The sequence below is a fragment of the Mobula hypostoma genome, chromosome 17 (assembly GCF_963921235.1).
Source record: "Mobula hypostoma chromosome 17, sMobHyp1.1, whole genome shotgun sequence".
Taxonomy (NCBI): Eukaryota; Metazoa; Chordata; class Chondrichthyes; order Myliobatiformes; family Myliobatidae; genus Mobula; species Mobula hypostoma.
Genome location: NC_086113.1, coordinates 21,301,093 through 21,319,015, shown reverse-complemented (window position 1 = coordinate 21,319,015; position 17,923 = coordinate 21,301,093). Strand labels below are relative to the sequence as shown.

Below are 17,923 nucleotides of genomic sequence, written 5' to 3'. Positions count from 1 at the left end.
TGGTATTACCACCCCAAACCCTGTCACTCCTGTTTCAGGTTCCTTCGCACCATCTGTATAAATGTGAGTATAATCACTATACTTTTCCATCACATGACAGTTAAATGCATTTACCAAATCAGTTTTATATCTTTCTTTCCTTTTTACCTCTAACAAATGCCAGTCTATGTCAGGCCATACAAGCTTCCATGGAGCTACAACCGGATAAACTACTGAAGGACTTATCCTCAGATCAAACACTCCACATTCTTTCGCGATATCATTCCCTACCCGACTAAATGTATCCCTCTGAAACCTCCCATTTTCCCAGCACTCCTGCAACACTCCTTTAGTAGGGTGAGAATTATTGTGCCCCTGCAAGTTAGCCCAGTAGTTTGCCATCAGTTGCATCCTTCTTAGTTCCAAAGGCATTATTCCCATTTCTACCTGTAGGGCTGACACTGGTGACATTTTAAAAGCCCCACTGCACACTCTCAAGGCCTGAGCCTGAATCACATCCAGTTTCTTTATAAGAGACCTAGCTGCTGATCCATATACTATATTTCCATAATCCAATACAGATCTTACTAAAGCCACATACATTCTCTTCAAAGCTGAACAACTTGCTCCCCATTCCCTACCAGTCAAACATCTCATCACATTTATTACTTTTTTACATTTCTCCTCAACTTTCCTGATATGGTCTGCCCATGTTAATCGTGAATCAAATATAACTCCCAGAAATTTAAATGATGCAACCCTTTCTAATTCAACCCCATACATCCTTAACTTCTTCCCTACCTCAACCCTTTTCCTGGTAAAAAAAAAAAAATAGTTTGAGTTTTATCTACTGAAAATCTACATCCCCAATCATAACCCCACTCCATCACTTCATCAATTGCTTCTTGTAGTTTCCTGATTATATAGTCCATGTTCCTGCCTCTTTTCCACAAGGCCCCATCATCCGCAAACAGTGACCTACCTATATCCACTGGTACCTTTGTGAAGACATCATTGATCATAATGATGAAAAGTAATGGGCTAATCACACTACCTTGAGATGTGCCATTTTCCACTATGTACTGTTTTGATAATTCTGATCCAATCCGAACTTGAATTTTTCTACCAAACAAAAAATCTTTAATCCAATTAAAAACTCTCCCACCAACCCCCATCTTGTGCAGTTTAATTAATAATCCTTCCTTCCACATATCATAGGCTTTTTCAATGTCAAAGAACACTGCCACTACTGACTCTCTATTTGTCTGGGCCTTCCTTATTTCAGTCTCTAACACAATCACTGAGTCCATGGAATTCCTCCCCTTTCCAAAACCACTCTGATAACTTGCCAGCATTCCCTTTTTCTCAAGCTCATATGATAACCTTTCTGTTATCATCCTTTCCATTATCTTACATATACTTGATGTTAATGCAATTGGTCTGTAGCTAGTGGGTTTTGACAGATCCTTGCCAGGCTTCCTTATTGGAATTACTACTGCTTCTTTCCATGCACTTGGTAATCTTCCCTCCTCCCACACTCTGATATAAAAACACAGCAACTTCAAGAGCACTCCTTCTCCTAGATTTTTTAGGATCACAGAGCATATCAGATCTTTCCCTGGGGAGGTTGGTCTCGATCTCTTTATTGCTCTCACCATTTCTGCTAATGTAAATGGATCATCAATTATATCATCTGTTCCTTCCCTCCTGCTTAACACACCTGGGTGTTGGCTCATTATTCTTTCCCTCTCCCTTCTTCAGACAAATTTTCTGAACTGTGTATCAGTACAAATGACTTGGCCATGACCTCAGCCTTATCCCTACTGGAGACTGCAGTTTCCTCCTCAGATATCATTACTGGATATTCCCATTCCCTTCTATCTCCTCCCATCCTCTTAATCATTCCCCATATCTCTCCCACAGGTGTTGTTCTTCCTACCTTGTCGCAAAAACTCCTCCAACTTGCCCTTTTAGTTTGACGTATAGTTCTTCTCACCACTGCCTGTGCTTTCTTATATTGAACCAAATGCTGCATATTATGGGTTCTTTTAACTAGCCTGAATGCTCTATTTCTGTTTTTTACAGCCTGACAACATTCCTGTCCACCATGGTACCAGTTTTCTATTCATCTTATTTTTACTCCTAGGTATAGACCCTTCTGCTGCCATGATAATTGCTGAAGTCACCTGACCTTTTAATTCATCTACATTTCCAGAAATATCAATCTTTGTCAACCCTTCTTCACTCAACTTCTGGAACTTAGCCCAATCAGCTTTTTCAAACACCCACTTTGGGGTTCCACCACCTGGTCTTACTTCAACTCTTTCACCCACTGAACACAAAACTGGGTAGTGATCACTGCCTACTGTTGAAGCAGTCCAAACTCCCCAGTTACTAATGCCAGCCAAGGTATTAGACACTAACGTAATATCTAACACTGACTCAGTTCCTGTTGTTATATCTATCCTTGTGCCGCTACCATCATTCATACACACCAAATCCCTTTCTTCCATCAAATCTTCAATTACCTTTCCATTTGGATCTGTAGTCTGATCCCCCAATATTGTGCTATGAGCATTGAAATCTGCACACCACACTACTTTGTCTGTTTTGTCCTTGTATCTTTAATAGGCTGTCCAAATCCAACCTTTTACATGGATTGTAGTAGTTAATTATAACCACTCCCTCCCCTCTCCCACACTTCCACCACTATGTATTCCTGATCATCTCCTTTTTCCAGTACCCTATATGGCATACCTTGCTTGATTAACATAGCACAACCCCCTCCTCCCCCTAGATTTCTATCTTTCCTTATCATTGTATATCCATATACCACAAAGTCTAAAGTTGGTTTTAACCAAGTTTCCTGAATACACACTGCATCCGGTTTTACAACCATTTCTTTAATAAAGTGCTTGAATTCCTGGCTATTGGCCAGTAAGCTCCTTGCATTCCATTGTAAAAGAATCACCATAATTAGTATTAACCAACACATGACACTTCCTGGCTTGACTGATTACTGAGGTTCTCCCTCACTTCCTCCCATGTCAGTCCTACTAACCCTAAATGGTTTACTGCTGCTTTTACCACCAGCTGAATTTTGTCACTTTTTGACTTTACCTCAGCCGTACTATTAATCACTCCTGCAATGAATGTTACTAGAGCCTTTTTGTCTACATAAATCCTGTCATTTGTTCTTTGTTGCATCTCTCATATCCCTATTGCTCCCTGTTCATTAGGAGCATTATTCTGTTCTCTTGACATTCTTACAGCTTCTGCATAAGTGATCTTTCTTTTCACTCTTATTTCTTGAATTTTAGTCTCCTGTCTCACAACCTCACACCCACTATATGCCACATTATGAGCTCCTCCACAATTGCAGCATTTTGGTTGAACTCCTGTTCCACACTTTCCATATTCATGATCACCCCCACATCTAGCACATCTCCTCTGCCTTTTACAGTTTTTAGCCACGTGTCCAAACCTTTGACAATTATAGCACCTCAATGGCTTTGGCACATACACCCTTACTGGGTAACTCATGAAACCCAGGAACATCTTCCTTGGCACTCTTTCTTCTTCAAATTCAATCAATACTGATTCACTTTCCTTTTTCACTCCCTCCTTTGTTGTTTTCAGTCTTTGAACATTCATTACTTTCCCTGCTTTGATATTCCTCTTGATCTCCTCCATATTTATACTCATTGGTATCCCCATGATCACTCCTTTACAACCACTGTTTTGTGCTCCCACCCTCCCAGTGTATTCCACCTTGCATTTTCCTATCTCTTTTAGCTTGAGTGCTTTCTCAAGTTGTTCCTCATTCACACATCTTACCAATAAGTTGCCATCATTAAGGACTTTTGCAAATACTATTTCCCCTATCTTATTTGTCAGAGTTGTTGTTAGCACAAACAGGTTAATTTTCTTCATATGTCCCTGAGCCTTCTCATTAAACCTAATTATAACACCTCCTCTCTGAGCTTGTTCATCTTCCTCACTTTCAGAGCTTTCTCCACCATCATTTCTTATTCTTTTATTCCCTTTGTCTTGGTTTTTATTCATCCAACCCCTCACTACCTCATCCTCTTTATTTCTCCCTTCACAATAATCCACCTCTCCCCAGCTGCCTACCTCTGGTCCCAAGTCTCTATCCCTCTCCTTCTCCACTTTCTTTCCCTCAACCCCACCTCTTATCTTGTCCACCATTACCAGACCCACACAACCCCCTCCCAACAATTTCCATTCCTTCCCCACTCTCTTTCCCTCAACAGGTTCCAAAACACACTCACACATCAAGCAAAACACAGCCCACACTCCCCTGCCTGGTTACTCACCAGGAGTGCCTCCTTAGGATCTGCAGTTTGCAGCTTTTTAAAGTACCCCTCATCAGGCACTTACAAGGAGCACTGATTGAGATATATGGATCACCTGGGAGGAGGACTCTGTGGGTGTGTTTCACAAGAGCCATACTCCCTATTCAGAGTTGCTGGCCATGAAATCATTTCAGCAAAACAGTCTTGCCTGAATTAAACTGCTACCCTTTGCTTGTGGCTTGTCTACATGCTTTCCATTGGGTGTGTAATGCAGGCTTCAGGCTTTTAGCTCGACTTTTGAATTTAAAGAAAGGAGTTTCTGTTTCCTGGTTAAGCATATGTAATTTTTTTTATAAAATTGACACAAAATATTACTGTTTTCAGTTAAGTTTTTCGGACTGGCAATTTCAATGAAATGAAGGATATGCTGTGGTTCAGTGCATAGCATGCATTTCTCTCAGTCTGCATGGTGTGGGGTGAAATCCCGTCTCAAAATTCAGCACCAAACCCAGAGCAGAATGCATCAATGCAACATGCATCTTTGTAAATGCCATCTTTCAGAGGAAGTATTAGCTGAGGTCCTCTATGCTGTCTGGTTTACAAGATGACAAATGCTTTCATGCAGAAGCACACGTTTCCCAAACCAAAACCTCTCTCATCACCACCACCAATAAAAGGATTATCTGGAATGTCATATGTGGGGGTGGCATTTTGGTAACAAGACTGCTGTGTTCCCAATATTGCACAGCGGTTGTATGGTGAAACAGAAGGTAGCGCTACTGCCTCACAGCTTCAGAGCCCAGACTTTGGGCAACATCCATGTGGAGTTTGCATCATGATTGTACTTCAGGTATCAGAGTTCTTCCACAACCCAAAGACATGCTGGTAGGTTATGTGACTGTTGAAAATTACCTGTTACTGTAGGTCCATGGCATTGCAGATCAAAAAGGAGAGCTGAAAAGCATGCGAGGAAGGATTACTTACTAGGGAATGGTCCTGATAGTAAGGCTCTGCTTTTAATCTGACAAAGACCCAATGTGCTGAAAGAACGCTTTCACATTTAATAAGTAACAATGACCACAGTTCAAAAGGGTTGATACCCGAAATCTACATTTGCATTCTCTCACAATACCCCTTAACATCAGAACTCTATCATTTTAATCCCTGAATGTGTTCTTTGACTGAGTATCTAACACCTCTTGGGTTGTAACACCTGAAGTAAGCAGCACTGATACCTCCGAGAGCAATGATCTCATCTGCCTGGGTGAAGATCCTCATCACTGGGAGGAATCTCAGCTGGGTTTATGAGATACACCTGAGACTGACTGAGAGGTGTTTAAGGCTAGTGGCTACATCTACAAGTTGCTCAGTCTTGATACTCCCTCTGCTTGTTCGAATCATCTGCTAGACTTAGCCATTCTTTGTGGAATTCCTTACCTGTGTCAGTTCTGAGAAAAGACTTACCTGGGATCTAGCCAGTGGAAACATCCCCCTTTGTTCTGTGGACTGACTGCCTGATTTTCTCCTGAAGCCTTGGATCTTCTGAGACAGCTTATCTGAAGCCTCTTTGTATATTCTCTGTGAACTCTTAAGTTGCCTGTGTATTTTAGTTGGAATCTGAACAAGTGAATGTAGCACTGTTGAAGTCGAGTCTGAAGTTATTTGACCAACACCGTTGCTGCCCCTGTCTGCAATTGTGCTCAGACCCACCTGCATCATTACAGCAAGACTGAGCACAGGTGGCAGAGGTGGTCCGAGAGATGTGAGCCTGACCACCTCCAACGCCCCCAGCTCCAGCTACTGTAACACTTCAGGCCCCAGTGGGCCCCGCAAACAATGCGCCATGGCAACCGGCTCATTGGTCGCTGAGTTCAGAAAACCCCCTCCCTCACCCAGCTTGCTTTGATGGCTCCCCAGAGACCTGTTGTGGCTTTGTGACCCAGTGTTCTCTTGTTTTCGAGCTGCAGCCGACCCGCTTCCTAACCCAGAGGGCTCCAAGTCGCTTGGATAATCTCACTTCTTTCCGGGCGGGCAGCCACTCTCTGGGAGCAGCGGTCCGCAGTGTGTGATAGTCGGGAGACCCACACCGCCTCGCCGCGCCAGGTTTTTCACCACCCCGCCAGTGGACGAGAAGCAACACACAGGTTGACGAGTTTGAGACGGGGTCCCGCTCGGTGGCAGGCTATGCTATTGAATTTCACACTCTGGGAACTGATAGCCGTCGGAAAGGTGAGGCCCTCCTCACGGCTTTTTATAATGGACAGTCCTAAAGAATGAAGGATGAACTGGCCAGTTGTGACCGGTGGGATTCCCTGCAACAGATGATTTCTACAGCCATTCAAATGGACCAACGTATATGTGAGAGGCAGAGAGAGAGCCACCTCATCCCCTGCGAGGTCACTCCCAGCTCAGGCTGTTCAATCTGAAGAGGAACCAGTGCAGCTGGGCTGGTCCCACCTTGCCTGAGAGGAACAGGAACGGTGGAGACGTGAGGGGAAGTGCCTTTACTGTACTGGTATTGGCCATCTTCACAATCAGTGTCCAGACTGCAGGGAAAAGCCAGCGCTCACCAGAGGAGCGAGGGACCCTGGTGAATGGATCAGTGAGAACATCTAGGTCCCTCGCACGTCTATAGAGTACTGATCTGGGGAGAGGTGCGGAAGAATCAGGTCAGGCTCTGAGCACTGGTGGATTCAGGTGCAGAGGAGAGCTAAATGGACCTCACCCTGGCCAGACAGCTCAACCTGCCCATCAAGGTAAGCCCTCACCCACTCTCAGTCCAAGCCTTAGATGGATGCTCACTGGGGTCAGGGAAGCTCGAGTACCGATTGGAAATCACTCTGAACTGATCTCATTCTTTTTAGTAGACACTCTGAAAAATCCCCTCCTTCCAATTCCATCCCTGCTCCTCTCCCCTACCTGTTAACACCCGCCTCTCACCTTGTGCACCTTCTCAGTTCACCAGTCACCTCAGACTCTTGCTTCACCTCTCCCCTTCACTTTATCTTGGCCCTCCACCCTCTCAGTCCTGATGCAGGGTTTTAACTCAGAATGTCTTTACTCCCACAGATGCTGCTCGATCTGATGAGTTCCTCCAGCAAATTATGGGTATCTCCACTTCTCGTTCTTGTGTCCTTGTAGCAGCTAAGGAATATCTCACTCCCAGTGCATATTGATCCCCAAAATTCCACAACACTCCTGATAAATACTTCTAATGCAAACTACCAGTCCACATTAACAGTAGCACAATAGTGCAGTACATTACTCAGATTCACTCTGTGCTGACTATGTGGAGTTTTCCCTGAGTGGGTTTACCCTAGATATTCCTGTTTCCTTTCACATCCTAAAGACGTACAGGTTGGTAGATTAATTGGCTATTGTAATTACCCCTAGGAGAAGCTGATGGGCATACGAGTGACTATAGGTCCGTTCGTTCGTTACGTGCCGTGTTATATGACATGGCCAATCATAATCTTTCCATGACCATGATTGTCCTTGGCAAAGTTTTCTACAGAAGTGGCTTGCCATTGCCTTCTTCTGGGCAGTGTCTTAGGTGATCAGTGACAACGGGATATGGGAATTAATTCTAGAAATAGGTTAATGGGATCACTTCAAGAGCCAGAAAAGACTGAATGGGCTTCATGGCCTTCCTCTATGTTGTAAGAAATTGCCCATGGTGATCGCTCCACTATCCATCGAAACAGTTTTACATTGTGATTTATTTATTTATTGAGATCCAGTGTGGAATGGGCCCTTTTAGCCCTTCAAGCCACACCGCCAAGCAACCCCCAATTTAATCCTAGCCTAATCACAGGACAACTTACAATGACCGATTAATCTACTAACCAATACATTTTTGGACAGTGGGAGGAAACTGGAGCACCCGGAGGAAACCCACATGGTCACAGAAAGAATGTACAAACTCCTTAGAGTCAGCGGCGGTAATTAAACCTGGGTTACTTGTTTGTTGTTATTATGTTTTTTTATGCTCTGTCAGATCCAGAGTAACACTAATTTTGTTCTCCCTTACACTCGTGTACTGAAGAATGACAATAAACAGTGTAGAGTCACATACAGTTCTGTGTGTCTTCTCACTGTTACACCCTGCTCCCTCACCACCCACCTCCACCAATCTTCCCCTGCCTTTGTAGTTGCTGTTGTTCTGTAGCAATGTTCTGCTGTCATGAAAATTCACAGACGTCTCTTCACAGCTGTCTGCTGCCCCGCTGTTTCCTGTGAATATTCCTGATTTCTTGCAGGTGCAATATCTTGTCTTCTGAAGCACGTTTTATTTGGATTTTACCCTTTCCCAGTCATCAAAAGTTAAAAAGAAGATAACTAGGGTGAAATTCCTCATTACCATGTGGCATGGTAGCAGTGTATGTATGTTGTACTTGGCTTCTAATATTCAGTTCCGTGTAATTCAGAGAACCAAATTTCACAAGCCACTGCTATATTTCCCATTTAGCACAGGCAACCAAGGATTAACTTCTACACCACAATTTTCAAACTCAAATTACTTGAGAACAAGTGTGGGCCTTCAGTCTCTGCTTTAGATTCCTGTGCCCTCTCTTGTTAAGATCTTTTCTTGATGTTTGAAGCCTCCCTCCCCCACAAGTAATTGTTCCAGTTTCTGCAGCTTCAAACATTGAAGGCTTCAGGGGCAAAGGAAAATTTTACAACTGGATTCATTCATTTTGAAGTCTTTTTAGAACTTTGAGGGCTAACTTCTGTCAATATAAAAGAAAGCTAGGATTTTTTCTCACTGTTTGATGGCACGAAGGACACCCTTCAACAATTGCTGGCTCCCAGCTAACATTACCATCAACCCTATCTCCTTTTGCCCTGTATTCCCTCTACTTATTCTCTCTCGCGTGCTCATCAGCCACTCATTTCTTCAGGGAGTGCCCAGGAGAAATGGATGCTGTCATGGAGAGAATTTGGAAGAGCCACACAGATATCACCTAAGAATAGAGTCCTTGGAACTTGAGACAGCAACAATCATGCTTGTACCTCTTGGCATCTTTTTTGCCATTTACCTTGTTGTTGTATTTGTTGACTGGTTCATTTTCACTCAAATCAGCTATTATTTAAAGCTCCTTTGATGAAACAGACCATTCCCAAGGAAATTCACAAATTTTGACCTCAAGCCACATTGTCAGAAATCGGGGCAGATGAATAAGAGCTTCGCTAATAAGGAAAGTTTTAACTAGAAGTTGAAAGGAGCAGAGGGCAGAGCTTGGGACAAGTTAGGGAGTTGGTCCCAGAACCTAATGTTTGGGCGGCTGAAGGCAAGACAGTTAATGATGGAGCAATTCATGCAGGGACGGTGGGAAGTCCAAGACTGGAGGAACTTACAGATCACGTGTGGGTGGGAGGGAGGAAGGGGACTTGTTTTGCTGCTTGTTGACTTCTGTGCTGCTCTGCTGAGCGTTGTGAGCATGCTGTGCTTATGCTGGAATGAGTGGTGACATTTACATGCTGCCCCCAGCAAATCCCGAGATCGTGTTGTTTGTTAGCACAAACGATGCATTCCACTGTCTGTTTTGATGCATGTGTGATAAATTAATCTGAACCTGAATCACAGACATCTTCTGTAGCAAGACTTGTCCAGGCCTACAAGCCCTCAATAACCCTATGTTCCTGCAGATGCTGTCTCCTGTGTACCCTGTTTCTAATTCCACATCATTAACTTCAGTGCCTTCAACTGCCAGTCCTAAGTCTTGAAACACAGCGATCTTGCCAACACCCTCCCCACATGCTCTTATTACTCTGAAGAAAGATCTTAAAGAAATGGTTTATTTCACCACATTTCGGTTTACGCAAAATAACGTAAGTTTATATGGCTCACTCAAATTATAATTGATGACATTCCAATCAAATCAAGTCATTAAATCACTGCTGAGATCATTAAGACACCTGGACACAGTAGATGCTGTATCAACCTTCTTCACTGTGCTTGTTCTCTCCCTCTGAAAACATCCAATTGTTGACTTTGCTTCTCCAGCCCTCCTTGGAATAGAATATTGAAAGATTCTATTTATAGGTGAGTATTAGCCAGAGAGAAAGCTCCAATCATCCTCCTGGCTAGATAATTGAGTGTGACATTGGGAAAACAATTATTTTGCAAATAATTACTTCCCAGCTGCTACTTCTTGCAACTCAAAATAATAGAATGAAATCAACAGGTTGCATGAATTTATCAGAATGTAAGAAATAGGAGCAGGAAAGGCTAAATGAGCTTTTGTTCATGCGATAATATTCTGGCTGATCTAGGCCTGGGTTTTACTCTACATTTCTATGTGTCACCTATAATCTTTGCTCCATGTTAACTAAGAACGCATTTATCTCAGTTAAAGATTCAGCATCCGCCATTCCTTGGTGTAAAGATTTCCAAAGGTTCACTACATTCTTGACCCCGTATTCTAGTCCCGTATTCTCAGACGTCTACCCAAGGGGAAAAATCTTCGCTTCGTGCCTTTATCTCCTTTCCAAGTAATGCCTGCTATTATTGACTGCTTTAGAAAGCTGAGCAGCCTGTGTGACGTGAAAAGCTAGCCTTAAGAATCTGAATTGAGAGATATGGACACCAACAACGTGTCTGTGTTGATTACAGATGGTGGCACCGTGATCTCAGCTGTGTACCAGGGACCGACAGCTATCAACTGTACCATGGCACAGGCCAAGATGCGCCGCATGAGGGAGTAAGTACTTTGAGATGTCTATCTGATGAAATGGGAAGCTCTACCATATTGGCCAAAGATTGTGATTAACTCTACTTGAGAAGAAACTGTAGGCTATTAGAGTTGCTATGTTATGGACAAGCAATCCAGAAAACTGGAATAATTATCCAGAATCTTGAGTTTAAATTCTGTTAATTAAATAAATTAAGCAAATCCAATATCAATGATGGGGAGAGTGTAACTATTGGAATGATGTGAGACTAAGGCTGCTAATTAATGACCATTAAGGCAACTGCAAATAACTGTGTTCATCTTTTAACCTGTAATCACAAGCTAATGGGAAAAACACACTGATGCTTTCAAAAGAAATTCTCACTCGGAACCTTCCACAATGTACACAGGACTCAGAAGGCTTGCATTGGAAGTTACTCTTCATGTCACCCCCCCCCCCCCATTCCCCAACTCTTCCACCAAGTTCCATGGCCAGGCGTCCATCTCCACCTCCTTAGACCTTGAGGAGAAGGTGGAGGAGGAAGGGAGCAGAGGGATAAGAGAAGGAGAGTGAGGAAGAGAGTGGAACCCCCATTAAACAACACACATAATCACCAGCAATTTTCATGTGTGTTCCTTGAAACTCCAGCATCTGCAGATTTCCTTATGTTTGCAAACCCTCATTAAGCCTATTTTCTTGTTTGTACAATACCCAAAAGTCTATCACCCTTTGTCAACATCTATGGAGGAAAATAAACAGTAATTGTTAAAGGCTGCGATGCTTCATCAGGCCCTTGTCTGTCATGATGAAGGGTCTTGGCCCAAAATATCGATGGTTTCCTTCAATAAATGCTGCTTGACCTGCTGAATTCCTCCAACATTTCTGGCATCTCTTGTGTCTACCCTTTTTCTTGGATATACTTCATGAATGTGACTCCACAGCCCTCTTGTATGGAGAATTTAAGTCTTTCACTATCATTTTCAGTGAAGGCATTTCTCCTCCTCTCAGTTTTGAATGGCTGATTCCTTATTTTGACACTGTGATTGCTGATTCTAGTCACCTCAGCCAAGGGAACTATCATCCTTACATCTGCTCTCTAAAGCCCTGTAATAAGATCATTTCTCGTCTTTTAAATCTCTTGAGCATTGACTCAGTCTGCTTAATCTCACCTTATAGATCAAACCTACCAGGTCCTTTATGCATCTGCTGGGTACAACCTCAAAACAAAAACTGATTTGCCAATTTGGTTTCACCTTCATAGATCCATGAAAACTCTGCAGAGGGCCAGTCCCACTTTCTAAATTTCCTGCTTTAACTTCCTTTACGTTAGATTATAGCATTTCCCATGCTGATTCATCAAGCTAAGTGCAGCAATAATTTTCGGTTTTCTTTCTTCCACCTTTCTTATCTAGCTGAGCTACATTTGCTACCTTGCAAATGTGGTAATAATTCTAGGATCTGTGGAATTTTGGAGGGTGACAAACACTACCTCCACATAGAACTCTTTCAAATCCATCATAGGATCAAATCCATCAAGGCCATCATAGCCTAGGGATTTAATGGCTTTCAGTCCCACTACTTTCTCCAGTACTTTTTCATTCAACGTCTTATACATTCTGGAACCGGTAATCTCCGGTGTTTCTGGAGGATGGTGGTGCCTTTTTCTAGCAAAAACAGATATTTGTTTATTTTGTTTCCATTTCATTATTCTCCAATACGTTTTTGCTCAGCTCAGTCTATAGGAAACATATATTTAGCTTTGATAACCATTTCCTTTCAACACTTTTTTAGGAGATTCTACAATCAATGTTAATACTCCTCAGTAGCTTGCTCTCAGATCCTGTTTTCGCTTCCCTCATCAATTTCAAGATTGTTTATTATCACTCTTCAGTACAAGTGTAAAAGAAGAACAAATTGTTACTCTGGATCTGATGCGGTATATTTAAAAAAACACACACAATAAGCATAAGGAACTCAAAAAAAACCCAAAAAATGTTCATCTGTCTCCACCCTCTCTTTATTTTCCCTTTGGAACAGTAATATTTTTCCACAAGTTAGATCTCATTAAAAACATTGAAGAAAGCTTCCATCTCAGTGATTTTCAGAAGATGTTTAACTTGCTGCATAGCTTTGTACAAATGCACTGCGAGGGCAGTAGAGTATAAAGATAACTCTCCTTCAAAGGCATTGCCCATAGACGGTAGACATGTCAGAATGCTGTAGATCATAATGTCAGCTTCCAGCTCGAGCAACGCTGATCGCCAAGACCTGGAAGTCAGTCAGAGTGAGGTGCAACTAACACGTCTTCGCAATGCTCAAAAATTAGCATAGCTGCAGCAACATCCCACTCTAGAGCTGAAGGGGCAAAATAAGAGAGGCTTATGCTAAGCGTGAAGTTGAGATGCAAATGGAGAAAGCTCAAATAGAAATGGAGAAAGCATGTATAGACATGGAGAGAGCTTGCGTAATGAATATGTCCAAACTCATTTTGACGATAAAAAAGACAGTGGTCCAGCTTGACAAGGAAAAGCTGTCCACACCAAGCAACCAACGTGCTTTCACGATGTCCAGGTATTGACAGTCAAGGTCTGCAGCAACAACGACCCTCAACGCTACCTTCAGCAGTTTCCTCACAGCAAAAATCTCAGTCAAGAGTTGCTACCGATGCCAATTCTATCTTCACGGATATAAACAGATGCACAACCTTACAGACATACTTCCATACATCTCAGGACCCACATTTGGCAAACCAGTCTCCACAATGTTCTCATTCAGGAGCTGCAGCTACATTAGATTTGGCTTGGTATCTGGCCTATCAAGACCTAGTCACAACAGGACTAAAAGTATTTGAAAACCAGTCTGCCAGTTATCTGTCCTGGAAGTCAAGCTTTTGCAATGACTAAGTTCCAAACCTAGTGAAGAGTTGGCCTTTCTCTGTGAGTGGCTTGGTGGGGAGGGACTGCAACAGGCAAAAAGGATTAGAGCAGTTCACATTAATAATCCAGCTAATTGTTTACAAATGGTGTAGCAGAGGCTGGACAAATGCCTTGGCCCTCCAGAGGCAAATGAAGAATATCTCTTCAGTGGACTTGGATAATTTTCCAAAGTTCTCACATAAAGAACCATAGACGCTACTGGAGCTTGCAGGTCAAAAAAACTAGGGTTACCTACTAGGACTGAGTTTCTTGGATAGAGCAAAGGGAATGAACCCTATCGTGGAGAAATGATATGCAAGAATAATAGAAGGGGTTGGAGTATAAAACATAACAACATGCCCCCATTCACCATTTTCATTCCTTGTGGAATTCATCTCCCACCATGCAGAAATGCGAAATGAACCCTAGTTTTATGCTTTCAACTACTGGTAACATGTCATTCAAAGAAAGGCCTCCAGCAAAAGCATGGAAAACCAAAACCCTTATTAAGGCCAACAAAACTAAAGTAGAAAACTCTACCATGAACCGTGATAGATAACGCTCGCTCCAAAAGAAACCTTGCCCTTAAGGAAATGCAGAGGATTCAGAGTAAAACCACTTATGAAGATGCTTTCTAAGGGAGTAATCAATATGTTTCAAATGTAGTGCTTCAGCAGTACGTCAAGCGGAAGACTGTATGCTGTCAAGCAGTGACCAGCACTTAATCAGGACTTCAGTCAAGACCAGTGCATTGGGCTACTATTGGTTCCAGCCCACCTGCAGCAAAGCACAGTTGGGAGCCGGCCAAATACCCATCAGATGTAGCTACTTCCTCATGCATAGAGTTACGAGGGGTGATTGATAAGTTAGTGGCCCAAGGTAGAAGGAGTCAATTTTAGAAAACCTAGCACATTTATTTTTCAACATAGTCCCCTCCTACATGTACACACTTAGTCCAGCGGTCGTGGAGCATACGGATCCCTTCTTTGTAGAAGAGGTCCACAGCAGGGGTGATTGATAAGTTTGTGGCCTAAGGTAGAAGGAGATGAGTAATTAACTTCAAACTTTCTGCATTATCACTCAAAGAGTTGAGCTGCACGTGCATGTAACAAGAATGTCTTGGACCTCCAGGTGGTCCATAGCAGGGGTGATTGATAAATTTGTGGGCTAAGATGTACAAACAGCGCAAAGGGTAGCACAATGCACCTCGTGTCCAACAACTAGACCTGGGTTGGTCAAAGTGGGTGAAGTCTCCATCAATGGGGCTCATCAGCCCATTGTCAGCGCATTTAAGATAATGTCCTGGAGAATGGGTGTCCAAGTCATTTCGGACCCTGTGAGAGTAGAATCTGTATGAAAGAGAAGATTGTAGGTAAGCAAACCAAGCACATTGAAGTGCCTGCCTCTGCTCAACCAGATTTAGGCAGGCTGGTGTTCTGTCACTTGGAAGATAATTATAAGCTGCCACCTTCCATTGAAGATGAGGTCCTCCTTCAAATTATGAATGAAGTTTGGCAAATACGAGTCCAAAAGTTGGGTAGATCCCCTTCATTTTTGCTTGTCTCCTCCCAAACAACAGAGAGCAGGCCCTTGGTCAACTGATGTCCATCAGTCACACACTGAGGAGGAAACCAGAAGCAAAAGGTCATTTCGTGGATTTCATGGAGAGACTCTTCAGAAACAATCATACTAACTTAACGGCTCCACCAGATCCCAACAAAGAAAACTAATATTTGCCCAACTCCCAGAAACCTACATAAGTACGAATTGTCTTTGATTCAAACGTGCAATTCAAAGGCATATTTCTGAACAATGTGCTCTCGCAGTGGCCAGACCTTAATAGCAGTTTGCTCAGGATCCTTGTGTGCTTCTGAATTGAGTCCAACATAGTGATGGCAGGCATCAAACAAATGTTCCACAGCTTCCTAGTGAAAGAGCAACAACAAGACTACCTCAGATTCTTGTGGCCTCACGATCACCGACTGGACAGCGAGATTCCGGAGTACCGCATGAGAGTTCATGTCTCTCACCAAACGTGACAATCTATGGTCTTAAGATGACAGCTATTGAATGAGAGAAAGAATTCAGGTCTGAAGCATGCAGGGTATGTAGAAAGTCTTTTCTATGTTGTTGGTGGTCTTAACTCATTTCCTGGTGCAGAAGAAAGAGTCGGGGTTCTGAAAGTAGTGCAAGACATATTGGCCACAATCTAATCTCAGACTGCTTAACATCATATCCAACAGTGCTTAGGTCATGCATCTGAAGATCTGGCGAAAGGTCCCCAGGATCTTGGACAGGGCCTGCCTCCTATGCAACACATTCTGGGCCTTGGTTGAGAGCTTGTTACTGACACCCTTACTTTCCAGGTCACTGATACTGTGTTGTGATGTGTTATCAACCACCCAACAGCCTCTTTCACCCGCTTGGATTTGCTGCTTCAGTCAGTATAGAGTGAAGCTTCACGTCAAGAAATTGACCTTGCAATCTTGTGGATGGGATGTCCCACTCCCTAAAGAGAAGCATGAACAGTGGTGTTCTTCCTTTCAGGATCCTGAAGATTCCAAGGACCTCCACAAAAATTCCGCTATCTGCAGCTCCAAAGGAACAGGTCTGCATTTTATATGATGGATCAACTAAAGTTATTGGTGCTGTTCAATATTGCTGCAGGTCTCATTCACTGCTGGATGTAGTGAAGTTGGATTTATCTTGGGCAAGGCAAACTTTACTTACTTGGGCCCTTAGCAGGTGAGTGGAGCATAGGCCATCGATGGCCTCCTGTCTCCATCGTCCTCTGAAGTCGATGGTTTGATTGGAGTTCATCAATGCTTCTGCAATCCATTGTATCCACTGCCCAGGGATCGGCCTGTACAGCTTCACCAAAGCCCTTTTGGCTGGCCTTACCTGTTTCCACTTCTCGTGATGGGGATGTAGGGTTGGACTTTGAGAGGCAGGCAAGGCAAAGCTTGCTCCCAAATGAGATCTCACCATAGCCAGGCGTGAACTCAGTTCTGCTGTTCTAGCAGCTGAGAATGGCAGAGATGATATCTAAGGAGCTGGACACAGAACTAAATGATATCACAAACAAGAGAAAATCTGCAGGTTCTGGAATTCCAGGCAACACACACAAAATGCGAGAGGAACTCAGCAGGCAAGGCAGTATCTGTGGAAAAGAGTGCAGCTGACGTTTCAGGGTGCCCTTCATTGGGACTGGAGAAAAAGAGATGAGGGGTCAGAGTATGAAGGTGGGGGGAAGGGAAGGAAGAAATATGAGGTGAAAGGTGAAACTGGGATGAGGTGAGGGGTGAAGTAAAGAGCTAGGAAGTCGATTGGTGAAAGAGATACAGGGCAGGAGAAGGAGGAGCCTGATAGGAGAGGACAGAAGGCCGTGGAAGAAAGAAAAGGGGGAGGAGCACAGAGGACAGTGATGGACAGATAAGGTGAGAGAGGGAAATGGGAATGAGGAGTGGTGAAGGGGGAGCATTGAGGAAGCCATGGACTGACACATCAGAATGGGAATTGGGAGTGGAATTAAAGTGAGTGGCCGCTGAGAGATCCCACTTTTTCAGGCGGACAGAGTGTCAGTGCTCAGTGAAGCAATCTCCAATCTATATCGGCTCTTGACGATATACAGGAGGCCACACCGGGAGCACCGGATACAGTAGATGACCCCAACAGATTCACAGGTGAAGTTTTGCCTCACCTGGAAGGACTGTTTGGGGCCCTGAATGGTGATGAGGTAGGAGATGTGTCATGTATTTCTTCCTTCCCTCCCCCACCTTCTTAATCTGACTCCTCATCTTTTTTTGTCCAATCCCGCTGAAGAGTCTCAGCCCAAAACGTCGACTGTACTCTTTTCCATAGATGCTGCCTGGCCTGCTGAGTTCCTCCAGCATTTTGTGCGTGTTGGCTAGATTATATCAAGTTCTTTACCGACAGCATGGTGGTGCTCAGTTATATATTTAATGAAACAAGGAGATTCTGTGTTTATGTACATAATAGGGTCCAACATACCAAAAGATCAACTCAGAAGAGCCAATG

The 17,923-nt window shown here is 43.4% G+C and overlaps 1 protein-coding gene across 1 annotated transcript in view; it reads left to right on the top strand.

Annotated features, from left to right (window-relative positions):
- The window catches only part of nek11 (NIMA-related kinase 11), a 331,369-nt gene that overhangs the window by 285,253 nt on the left and 28,193 nt on the right, over nucleotides 1–17,923 (top strand). Inside the window, exon 14 of the mRNA XM_063069323.1 lies at nucleotides 10,912–10,999. Coding sequence (XP_062925393.1) covers nucleotides 10,912–10,999 — 88 coding nt within the window. The remainder of the gene's footprint in view (nucleotides 1–10,911; nucleotides 11,000–17,923) is intronic.